The sequence below is a fragment of the Rhincodon typus genome, chromosome 13 (genome assembly GCF_021869965.1).
Source record: "Rhincodon typus isolate 14 chromosome 13, sRhiTyp1.1, whole genome shotgun sequence".
In the NCBI taxonomy this organism is placed as follows: domain Eukaryota; kingdom Metazoa; phylum Chordata; class Chondrichthyes; order Orectolobiformes; family Rhincodontidae; genus Rhincodon; species Rhincodon typus.
The window spans coordinates 64,434,964-64,448,083 of record NC_063344.1 but is presented as its reverse complement, the minus strand read 5'-3'; the positions used below and the strand labels follow the sequence as shown (position 1 = coordinate 64,448,083).

The window sequence follows — 13,120 nt, the reverse complement described above, 5'->3', positions numbered from 1 at the left end:
GCATTGTTGCTTTCTTCAATCAGTGGAGGAGGCTGGTTGCAGCAGGTTGCATCAGGGCAAGTGTTCAAAATGAGTTTTGGCCAGCAACAAGTAGCTGATTGGTTTGCAGAGCGGTGACCAGTTGTCCATGATAGAAGCATCAGCCTGCCAACAACTGTGTGATTGGATCTTGGGTAGCTGAACAGCTTGTGGTTGTGAATGATACTGGCAGAAGCCTTTGGACCTCCAGCAGGGGACGTGGTATATTTTCTAATGCAGAGAGACACCTGAAGTAAGCCAGTTACTTTCTCTCACCAGTTGCTATAAGCTGTGCTTTCGTAGTCAGAAACTATGTCATTTGTGAGCCAATCGTATATACCTCCTGTGAGGAAGTGAAGTGAAATGAACTAGGAGAAGATAGACTGAAGGGCAGCTAGTCCTGATGAGCAAAAGGATTATCTCCACGAGCTATGTGGAGAAAGAGCATTGAACTGCTTCCGCAGTTTTCCCCCTCAACCCACAACACCAATGATCTTCTGCCTGTCTGTATCTGTCTGTAAGTTTGTATTGAGGTACTTATAAAGGGGTTAGAGTTTTAACTAGGAAAATTATATGTGAATAGCTCATAATTGTTTAACTGTAGCTAGAATCTGTTTGTAATCAGTGGTAATTTTGGTTAAATATGGAAACCTGGTCTTCTGTGCATTGTTTGCCAGGGTCTAAATAGACAGGTAAATCGAGGAAATTTTGTGGACTTTGATAAAATCTTTAACTTTGATGACAACTTTTTGGAAAAGTAGGGCTTAATTTCCAGTGAGTACCCCAGTGAGGAGTAACACAACGGCTTCTCTTCCTGCTCTCCCTCAATTTCCTCTCAATGAACCCCCAAGAATCAATCCTTGATCCCCTCATATGTCTCATCTACTGCTGTTCTTGGTGATGTAATCCAAAAATAGCATCAGTTTCCAGAGATACATTGATCCTTCAGAGCTGTATGTCATAAGAATACCTCTGTACTGTCTCTACAGTGTCAATGTTCAATGACATCTGATATCGCAAGAGTAGTAATTTTCTCCAACGAAATATCGGTAAGACAGAAGCCATGGTTAACAATCTCTGGCCAAAAATTCCATTCCCTAATCACCAACTCCCTAGAAACTGTCTGAAGTATACAGTTGTTAATGTTCAACTATGCCTCAGCACAGCTTTGACTGAAAACCCCACGCTTTTGTTACCATTAGATTGGACTATTTACACAGTGCTCCTGGCCAAAATCCAGTATGCTTTTCCCTGAAAACTTGAGGTCATCAAAAACATTGTTTTGCATGATTTGCACCATGTCCAGTGAGCCCTTCACCTCTGTGCTCACCAGTTAAGCAATGCCTCAATTTTAAAATTCCTATACTAGTTTGCTAATCTCTCTGTGGCCTAACCACCCCTTCATATGCTTAGTGAGGATATTTATAAGGGGTCATCAAATAAGGCTATATGGTTAAAACTTAGAAACAAGAAGGTGATAGTCATTCCATTAGGACTGTATTACAGACCCCCAAATAGCCAGTTGGTATTACAGTAGCAGACGTATTGAGAGATTGCAGATACCTGTAGGAATAATAGAGTAGTATTGGTTGGAGATTTTAATTTTCCTTGTGTTGACTGGGCCACCCAGAGTGTAAAACACCCGGGTGGGGTGGAATTTGTCAAATATGTCCAAGAAAGTTTCCTAAATCAATGTGTAGATGGTCCTGCTTGGGAGGGTCCAACTCTGGACCTCTTCATAGGAAATGAGGTAGGGCAAGCGACTGGTGTCAGTCGGAGAGCACTTTGGATCCAGTGACCATAACTCTCTTAGTTTTAACATAGTTATGGAATAAGATAGGACAGGTCCACAGGTTAATGTGCTAAGCTGAAGCAGGGCCAATTTTGGGGCCATTAGGCAGGATCTAGCAGAGGTCGATTGGGTGAGTCTGTTTGAAGGAAAAGGAACGACTGGCATATGGGAGACTTTTAAAAGCGTGATATCAAGAGTCCAGGGACAGTATGTCCCCGTTAGGGTGAAGGGAAAAGCTGGCAGGTTTAGGAATCCCTGGTTGGTGAGGAATATTGAGGCTTTGGTCAGGAAAAAGAAGAAGGCATACATTGGTTTTAGCTTTTAGGTTCAAGTGAATCCCTAGATGACTATAAAAAGTCTAGCAGCACATTTAAGAGGGAAAGCGGAAGAGTAAAAAGAGGGTATGAGATGGATCTGGCAGAAAAGGTTAAAGATAATCCCAAGAGGTTCTATAGCTATATTAAGAGTAAAAGGATGGTTAGGGAGAGAATAGGGCCCCTTAATGATCAGCATGGCCGTCTATGTGTGGAGCCACAGGAGATGGGGGAGATTCTTAATGAATGTTTCTCCTCAGTGTTTACTGGGGAGCGAATCATGGATGCTAAGGAAATAAGGATAACAAGGGGAGATGTTTTGGACCACATACATATTACCAGAGAAGAGGTGTTTGCAGCCTTAAAGTGCAATAGGTGGATGAATCCCGTGGACCTGATCAAGTCTATCCTCGGGTGCCTTTGGAGGCTAGGGAAGAAATTACAGAGACCCTTGCAGAGATTTTTGCTTCCTCTTTAGCCACTGGTGAAGTTCCGGAAGACTGGAGGGTGGCTAATGTTATTCCATTGTTTAAGAAACTTAGCAAAGACAAGCCAGGGACCTACAGGCCAGTGAGCCTGACATCACTGGTAGGCAAGTAATTGGATAGGATACTGAGGGACAGGATCAACCAACATTTGGATAGTCAAGGACTGATTAGGGATAGACAGCATGGATTTGTGTGCAGCAAGTCATGTCTGACAAATGTTTTAAATTTTTTTGAAGAGGTAACCAAGAGGATAGATGAGGATAGGACAGTAGATGTTGTCTATGTGGACCTTAGAAAGGCCTTTGACAAAGTACTGCACAGCAGACTATTCGTGAAGGTTAGGTTAAATGGGATCCAGGGACAGGTAGCTAGTTGGATTCAAAATTGGCTTGATGGTAAGAAGCAAAGAGTGATGGTTGAAAGTTGGTTCTTGATTGGGAGGCCTGGGACTATTGGTGTGCCACAGGGGTCGGTGCTGGAACCTTTATTGTTTGTTATTTACATAAATGATATGGATGTGAATGTACAAGGCAATGATTAGTAAGCTTGCGGATGATACAAAATTAGGAGGTATCGTTCATAGCGAGGAAGGTTATGAAAAATTGCAGAGGGATCTTGATCAGATGGGGAAGTGGGCTGAGACTTGGCAAATGCAATTCAATATAGACAAGTGTGAGGTGTTGCACTTTGGAAAGTCAAACCAAGGTAGGACTTATACAGTAAATGGTAACATCCTGAGGAGTGTTGTGGAACAGAGGGACCTAGGAGTACAAGTACATGGTTTGTTGAAAGTGGCGTCAGAGGTGGGTAGGCCTTCATCAGTCAAGGCATTGAGTTAAGACATTATGTTACAGTTGTATAAGTCATTGGTGAGTCCGCACTTGGAATATTGTGTGCAGTTTTAGTCACCCTGTTATAGGGAAATCATAGTTAAACTGGAAAGTGTGAAAAGAAGATTTACGAGGATGTTGCCAGGACTAGTAGGCATGAGATTTAGGGAGAGGTTGGCCAGAATAGGACTTTATTCCTTGGAATGTAGGAGAATGAGAGGCGACCTTATTGAGGTGTATAAAATCAGAAGGAACACAGATAGGATGAATCTGTATAGTCTTTTTTCCGGGGATGGGGAATTGAAAACTGGAGGGTGTAGTTCAATGTGAGAGGGGAAAGATTTAAGAAGGATCTGAAGGATAACTTCTTTATGCAGAGAGTGGTGCATATATGGAATGGGCTGTCAGAGAAAGTGGTTGAAGCAATAGAAACATTTGGATAGATACATGGATGGGATGAGTTTAGAGGGCTATGGACTAAATGCAGGCAATCGAAACTAGCTGAGAGGGCACAATAGTCAGAATGGACCAGTTTGTGCTGAAGTTTTCATGCTGTATTACTCTATGACTCTATATCCCACAACCTTCCAAGACATCTTTGCTTTTCCAATTTGGGCATTGCAGCCAAACAGGGACAGGAATTGCTCCAGCAATGGTGGCACTTCCATCAGCTACCAAGATCCTAAACTCTGGACCCTCCCTGAACCTCTCATTCTTTCTTTCCCTGTTTAGGGGGTTCCTGAAGTCCACCTCACTACTCACCTCTCGATCTGCTCCCTTATTTGAGACTTGGTGTCAAATTTTGTTTATAGCCTATTCCGTGAAATGCCTCAATTTGCTTTGCTCTATTAAAGTCACTTGATAAATACAAGCTGTTGTTGTGATTGTTTTTGCTGATTTTATATGTGGCTTTTTCTTTGGCATGAAAACAGATCCTTCAAATATTGTCCCTCGTGAATACATACTCAACAACATTAATGATGCGGGAAACCAGGACCATCACAATGATATTCACTGGGTTTCACTATAATGCACAGCATCACATTTTGAGAAATTGCCAAAGAACAGACACGCAGGCTGTGTCCCATGGAAGGTACAGGCTGCATTTCGTGTATTCTGTTATGCATTAAGATAGCAGGGAAAATTAATTTCAGACAAATATTTGCCATTAAACATGAGGCTTAGATTTGATTATTTGCAGCCTTGGCTGTGTTCCAAGTATGGGCCTGAACTTGCTATCTAGCTGACACAGCACTACAACTGCACAAATGTATTAGAGAATCTCTCATGGCATTCCTTACAGTCATTTGGATCATATAAATAGTTTAAATCATAAAATGAACAATATGTCCTTTTCCAGTCAAGCTGCACCTATTAAAAGCCACAAATAACATTATTGTTCGAAAGTGTCCAGTGCTTCAGGGTCTAGTTCTGTGGGATGGACATTGGGCAGGCTGGAAAATACCTTCAAGGTCCCAGGTCAGAGTTTCGCAGCATTAAGTAGCTGTTTTTCATTCTCTTTTGAGATTTTCTAACAAAATAGGACATGTGGAATGTGATGAATCAAACATATGGATACTGGGATGATTTCTAATGCCATGACATACGCTGGGCAGGAGTGTCACCACAAGGTGGGGTAACTCAGCTGGGACTTGGCAAGCTGGCTGGTCTAAAAGGACCATTGTACCAAGGTTGCGTTCTGGGCCAGGAAAGAGCTGGGCCTGCCAGAACCTGGAAGCAGATGATATGTAAACACATCGGGGTGGCAGTGGTGTGGCTGCTGAAGTGGATTATTTAGAAGTGTAGTGATTGTAACAAAGTCAGCCAGGTGAACTTCATAGAATGAGTTCCCGATTGGGACCGTTAACCTGGTCCAATCAAGGAGCCCTGGCTGACAGATATAAACAGGAGTGCCAGAGGTTCTGTTCACACTAAGAACTGGCTCTAAAGAAATTGGATCAGTATCAAGGACTCTCTCCGTGTAAATGAAGTGTGACTTGATAATGGGATACTGGCTTCTGTGAAGTTATTTCAAGAAGGCTCCCTTTGGTTCTCTGGGAATTCATCCCAGTTTGTTTAGTACGCCCTCTGGCTGTCACTATCGCCCATGTAAAACTTATGGCATCTCTATGCCAAGTCATGTCCCATTAAAGCCCCATGCCATCTCCTGTGGCAATAGTGGAAGCAGAGTCTCTGAATATTTTTAAGGCAGAGATGAATAGTTTCTTGACAAGCACCGGAGTGACGGGTTATCAGGCATAGACAGGAATTAGGATTGGAGACTAAATTCAGATCGGTCACGAGCTTATTAGGATGAAGGTTTGAGAATGTGAATGGCTCGTTCCTGATTCTTGTTCATATTTCCTGGCTAATTCATGATTGCAACCATTCCATTGCCCCCTTAAATATCTCATGCTGCCTCCACAGCCACTGGCCCGGTATCCACCATGGAGGTACGTCAGGAGCCATGTGAAGATGAAGAAAACATTAACAACCTAAAACAGCTCCCACTCATGCACATTCGATCGTGAAAAATTCCAAACATGAAACCCAATCAAAGCTTTTAAAACTTGTGGTTAATCTCTCACTAAACACAAAAAATTTCTGTTCAGAAACAACTAATTTTTTAATAGCCTCTGCAAACAATCAAACTGAACTCAGAAACCTGTTACAATTTTGAAACTCAGTCAAGCATTCATGGTGACTTAATAACAACCATTCAGAAATGTAAACAAATATTTCTACTGATAGTGCATAAGGAGATGGTAATTTTATTCTAATCCATGGCTTCAATGAAGAGTACAAGAGGGCATGACAGAAGCTCCACTTGATATACCTAGAAATTAGGTGTGAACCTACAACACAGGCCTACTTCATGGCTAGTATAAGCAGCATGCAACTGATGGAGCTAAACAATCCCAGAACCAACAGATGTGTTCTACAACATCCAGCTGTGATGACAATTAAACAACTAACTGGAGGAGGATCTATAAATTTCCTCATCCTCAACGATGAAGGAGCTCAGTGTGTCAGTGCCGATGTCAAGAGTAAAGCAATTGAGACTATCTTCAGCTGGAAGTGCTGAGTGGACGATCCATGTCGGCCTCCTGCAGATCACAGATACCAGTCTTCAGCCAATTCGATTTACACCACCAATGGTGGGAGGCACTGGATACTGCAAAGGCTATGGGCCCAACACTGGTATTTACCCAACAATGTGGGTTTTTTTTACTCATTGATGAGGGTGAGGGCATCGCTGGCTAGGTCAGCATTTATTGTCTAAGTTATTGTCATGTAGGTCAGACCAGGTAATGTCCCCAAAGGACATTAATGAACCAGATGGTTTTTTTTGACAATCAACAATGGATTCATGGTCATCATTAGACTCTTAATTCCAGATTTAAAAAAAGTTGGTATCAAATTCGACCATCTGCTGTGGTGGGATTTGAACATGTGTCCCCAGAACCTTCCCCTCCTCCCCTCCCCTCTGGCTCCATTCTTTCTCCCAACCCCACCTCCTGTTGTGTATTTACTATCCCTCCTGACCTTCACCTCTCCAATGCTGAATGTTCTGTATTCAAAAATCTCAGTTTTATTCTTCTGCGTCCCCATCTGAATGAATTTTGTGCACGACATGACGCTGAACTCTTCTCTGCCGTCTTTGTCTCTGTGCCTAGTTCTTTGGACAAGAGTCCTCTCCCCATCCACAGACCCCTTTGGCCATCCCCAACACTCTCCCTACACCTGGACCCCTCTCTCTGGCATTTTACCTGCACTCGACCTGTTCATTAAGAACTGTCGATGTGACACTGGTCACCTCAATTTCTCTGCCCTTCTCACCCATTCCAGTCTATCTTCCTGCGAACCGACTACACTCCATGATCTCAGATCCAATCCTCACTTTGTAATTGAGCCTCTTGACAAAGGCAGTGCTGTTGTCATCTGGTGGACTGACCTCTACTTTGCAGAGGCTGATCACCAGCTCTCAGATACCTCCTCCTATCCCCCCGGGACCATGACCCCACATTTTAACATCAGCCATCATGTCAACTACAGTCACTAATCTCATTGCATCTGGTGATCTCTCCCCCACTTCCTCCAAGCTCATAGTCTCTCAACCCCAGACAGCTCGCTTTTGCCTCCTTCCCAAAACATTAACTCTGACTTCTCTCCAGAGCTGCTGTCAAAACTGCTAAGTTTGCCCAGCAATTTCTGTTTTTGTTTCTGATTTCCAGCACCTGCAGTTCTTTTGGCTTTTATTTTGTTTTCCACAGAACATTACCTGGATCTCTGGATTAACAGTCCAACGAAAATACCACGAGGCCATCACCTCCCCTTAAATTGTCCGGGTATGTCCTGTACACAAAAAGCAGAACAAATTCAACCCGGCCAATTACCGCCCCATTGGTCCATTCTCGATCATCAGCAAAGTGATGGAAGCAGTTATTGATATTATTATCAAACGGCACTTGCAAAGCAATAATCTGCTCACTGAATCTCAGTTTGTGTTCCACCAGGGCCACTCAGCTCCTGACCTCATTACAGATTTGGTCCGAACATGGACATAAAGGTTGAACTCAAGCAATGATGTGAGAATGACTGCCCTTAACATCAAGCAGCCCAAGCAAAACCGGAGAACATGGAAACCAAGGGGATACTTCTCTGGATGAAGTCATATCAAGTACAAAGGAAGATGACTGTAGTTATCGCAGGTCAATTATCTCAGCTCCAAAACATCTCTACAGGTGCTCCTCAGGGTAGCGAGCTTGGCCCAACAATTTTTAATTGCTTAATCAGTTACCTCCTTTCCATCGTAAAAGATTAGATTCATAGAATTCCCTACAGTGTGGAAGCAGGCCATTCGGCCCATCGAGTCACACTGACTCTCTGAAGAGTGTCCCACCCAGACTCAGCTCCTACCTTATTCCCGTCACCCTGCATTAACCATGGCTAATCCACCTGGACTACACATCTCTGCATATTATGGAAAAAAATTAGCACAGCCAATACACCTAATCTGCACATCTTTGGACTGTAGTAGGAAACTACAGTACCTGGAGCAAACTCATGCAGGCATGGGCAGAATGTGCAAACTCCACACAGACAGTTCCCCGAGGTTGGAATTGAACCTGGGTCCCTGATGCAGAGGAGCAGCAGTGCTAACCAGTTCACTGCGATTGCACAATGTTCAACTCTATTCATGTCTCCTCAAATACTGAACAGCCCCTGTCTAAAGAGTCAAGATCTGGACAACATTCAGGCTTGGGTTGATTAAAGTAAAGTAACATTCGTGGTTGACCAGAAACTGAACTAGACCGGCCACATAAATACTGTGGCTATAACAGCAGGTCAAAGGCTGGGAATTTGAAGATGATTAACTCACCTCCTGACTCCCCAAAGCCTGTCCACCATCGACAAGGCACAAGTCAGGGGTGTGATAGAATACTCCACACTTGCCTGGATGAATGCAGCTCAACCAACACTCAAGAAACTTGACACCATCTAGGACAAAGTAGACAACTTGATTGGGACCACATCCACCATCTTTACTTTCTGCACCACTGACAAATAGAGGCAGTAGTGTGTACCATCTACAAGATGCATGACAGCTACTCATCAAGAATCCTTTGTCAGCGCTTTCCAAGCCCACAATCTGTAACAGCTAGAACAGGTCTTCCCAAAATGGGGTGCAACCTCACTTATTGGGGTTATGGGTTCTGCTGCAGTGACAGCACCTGCCATGGAGCTCTGACTGAGTTGTAACAACCATGCTCCATCCCTTAACAGGCTCTCAATGACCTAGAATGACAAGGGCAGCCCCAACCAAGTTTCACCGAGTCACCCTGTTTTGGAACCATATTGCCATTCCTTCAAAATCCTGGAACCTCCGTCCCAAAAGCATTCTGGGGAAACCTACACACCAAGGATTGCAACAGGTCAAGAAGGAAGGTCACCATCACCTTCCAAGGTGTAATTGGGAATGGGCTGTTAACAGTGGAACCAGCTAATGATGCCCAAAATCCCAAGAATAGATACATTTGAAAAAAGGCCTTCCAATCAAGGCAGTCAAGCAGAGTTTGTTTGAATCTCAAACTCATAATTTAAGGCTTTGTTTTACATTTAATGAACCAGGAACTGAAACTTCAGATCATGGCATTTAAACAGGTCAAATCTTTGTGAACATTTATATTTGCTCCAGCAAATTGTGACTCTTACAATTCAGGTTAAGGCTCTCAGAACAGTCAAAATGTGGCCTGTTTAAGCTCAGCAGTAATTTGAAATGGCCCAGCTGAGTTCAGGTTTCCCTCTGGTCTGACTTACATCCTGTCCCCTTCCCCCATCGACAAAAGTGGGATGTGTCGGATATGGAAACAGAAGCACCACAACCGGATCTCACTTGGATTTTAAATTTTTCACAACAGGTCCAACTCCTTGAAAATGAGCCAGAGTGTATCAAATAGTACATTGTTTTGTAAGGACAGGAATAGGAGATCATGTAATGCTCAGTGAATCATTCAGGCTTAAAGGTCTAATTGTTAATTAAACATAGGTTTTGGTTAAAACCAATTTTTTTTTTGTTATGGAACTTTACAGGCTGGAATATACTAGGCCAACGTTCAGTTGGTTACTCTTGGCCTCTGAATCAAAAGGTTGTGAGTTCAAGTGCCAATCCAGAGATTTGAACACACAGTCCAAGTTGAGCATAGAGGGAATGCTGCACTGTCAAAACTACAGCTTTTGGATGAGATGCTAAACAGAGTTCCAATCTTTCCTCTCACATGCAGTTCAATGATCCTATTTCCAAGATCTCCCCAGTGTTCTGAGCAATATTCACCTTGCAACCAAAATCATTAAAAGAGATTACCTGGTCATTATCATGTCATAGTTTGTAGTACCTTGTTGTACACAAGTAGGTTGACAGTTCCCTACTTTAGAACAATTGGGATTCAAAATCACCGCTTTCAAGTGCATTAAGATATTCTGAGGCCTTAATAGGCACTACATTTTGCAAATTCACACTTTAATGGGAGGTCATAATTTAGCCACTCTGGGAGGCTGGCATTATCTCCAAAATCCAATTACAAAATGCTGGGACACCCAAACAGAGCTTGCAAACAACAATGCATCCTTTGTTGGTTTTTACCTGTTCTCTTTAAGGGGCAGGCTGCAGGAAAGGCAATCTGTAAATTTATCTGAAGTTTCCAATGGGCAAAAGTGACAGTGTTCAGATCCAGTTGGGAGAAAAGAGGGATAACTGAAGGAAAGTGTCAGCACAGCATGGAACGAAGATACTTACTTGTCCACACAAGAAGTACAGCAGGCTTGCTGATATCATTCTGATTGACATTGCGCTTGACCGAGAAAATGGAGATGTTGTAAAGTCTTCCCGGAGACAGCGGCCTCAGCCGATGTCGTGATCTGCTTTTGTTGACAAAGTCAGTCTTGCGCACTTTTCCATCGTAGGATGTGTAGGTTACTGCAAAGCCATCGATCAGCTCCTGTGCACTGTCGATCCCTGGGGCTTGCCACGAGATTTCAATCTCATTACCCTCTGATCTTTCCACCTTCAGTGCTGCTGGTGGGGCAAGTTCTGGGAGACAAAGTGAGACAGAAATGAGGAGAAGGGCAGTGCTCCTGGCCATCAGCAATCACTTGGTTACATTTTCTCTACATCTCTGCTACTTCTATTGAGTGGGGAGCAGAGTGAAAAGTAAATTTGGTGTGACAGATCCATTTAACTCTGCAGTCCATTCACACTCTACTGAACATCAGCTCTGCAATCCATTTATATCTCCTTATCCGGACCATGTATATCTGCGCCACTCCTATTTCATTTCCTTCCACTGCCGATATACACTGTGCACTATCAAACAACACATATTTAATCTTCCAATGTTTAATCTTCCTCTCTCACTGAATCTCCCTCAACAGTGTGTAAACAAGCTGCCTCACCATGGACTCTATCCCACCCATTTAATTTCCTTGGCTACAGATTATTGAATCTTACCGCACTAAAGGAAGCCTTCTGTTTGTAAGAAGATGCAATGCCCTGTAATAGGAGTAACAGGTTTGAGATTGGCAGAAAGATGGCAGACTGGCTACCAGCTTTATTTTATATGCTCCTGCCCACTCCTTATCTAATGTGAGCTGGATGGGGTCCATTGAGTTCCCTTCTGTACATTACATAGGAACAGGAGTAGGCCATTCAGCCATCATTTAGTTTATATTATTGTTGATCATCTCCTCAATCCACATTCCTACACTATCTCAATATTCCTGGATGTCAAAAGTCTCTAGAAATTTTGAACCTGTTCAGTGATTGGAATTTCACAGCGCTCTGGGGTGGAGGAACGGAAAGATTCACCATCCTTTGAGTGAAGAAATTCCTCTTCATCTCCGACTGAAGTGACCTGTCGTTTATCCTGATATTGTGACCCTGGTTATCGACTCATCCATCAGGGGAAACATCCCAGCTACATCCACCATGTCCTGCCATCACCAATTGTAAGTTGCAGTTAGATCACCCCACATTGTCTAACATCTAGGCAATACAGACAGCCATTCTCCTCATAAGGCAGGTATATCCCTCTTGAGGTAAAGAGGCCAAAATTGTACACAATGCTCTAGATCAGGTCTCATCAATGCTCTACACAACTTCAACAAAGCATCATTATTCCTGTACTCAACTTCCCTTGGGATGATGGCCACCATACTGCTTTGCTTGCTGTGCTTATAACTCACTATTGTGATCCCACATGATGTTATTACTGAACAAGATGGATCCCAGACTGAAACCTAGCTTGATAACTTATATTTTGTTTCATCTTGGTTTTAATGAGGTGGTCTCTCATTGACACATGGGCACACAATGTTGCAGATTTGGTTTTAACAAAAAAAACTAAACTTTACCCTCACCTACACCTATTTAATAATTCCTCCTGAACAACACCAGTCTATTCCTTCCCTCTACCTTTAATCCTCTCCCAAACAAATTTCTATCCAGCTCCTTTCTGAGAACGATAATTGGGAGGTTTGTCTCTGGATTGCAGCCAGGATGCAGCAAATTTCAGAAAAAATAAATCAGCGGGTCTTTGGCAACTTCATGCTTTGACCTGCTCACTCTACATTGCTCCCCTTCTAAAGACAATCTAGTAAATCTGTCAAACAGAAATGTCATCTCATGTCATAGATCGAACTAACCTTGCTGCAGGTTTGATCCACAGTTATTGCACAGCAAGGAGTAAGAATACACTTTGAACATTTCTTACACTGAGGTTTGATCATTCAGTTACTTGTGACCCATACCAAGTTGTCTCTGATGTTAGGGAAAGAAGCTATGGAGCCTTCTTTCATTGGGAGCATGATGATTTTATTTTTGGAATCTCAGTTTTGTTCCAATAGCATATTGAGGTCCTTCAAATCATTCCGACCTCCACTCTTTTTCTCTTACATTACTCCCAATAATGCTAGATTCTGTTGTCCCACTCTGATCACACCAATACTGATTGTTTGTCAGCCTCACCTCCCCTCTTGCCTGTACTGCCTGTCACTCCCACCTCCTTTCATGCCTGTAACGATTGTCTGTCACTCCTACCTCCTCTCATGTCTGTCAATCCTACCTCCTTACACTTGTACTCACTGCCTGTCACTCCCACCTCCTTTCATGCCTGTAACGAT

General features: G+C 43.0%; 1 protein-coding gene across 1 annotated transcript in view; it reads right to left on the bottom strand.

The window, feature by feature from the left end:
- sned1 (sushi, nidogen and EGF-like domains 1) overlaps nucleotides 1-13,120 on the bottom strand; it is a 130,360-nt gene that overhangs the window by 27,157 nt on the left and 90,083 nt on the right. The window contains exon 17 of the mRNA XM_048604788.1: nucleotides 10,740-11,033. Coding sequence (XP_048460745.1) covers nucleotides 10,740-11,033 — 294 coding nt within the window. The remainder of the gene's footprint in view (nucleotides 1-10,739; nucleotides 11,034-13,120) is intronic.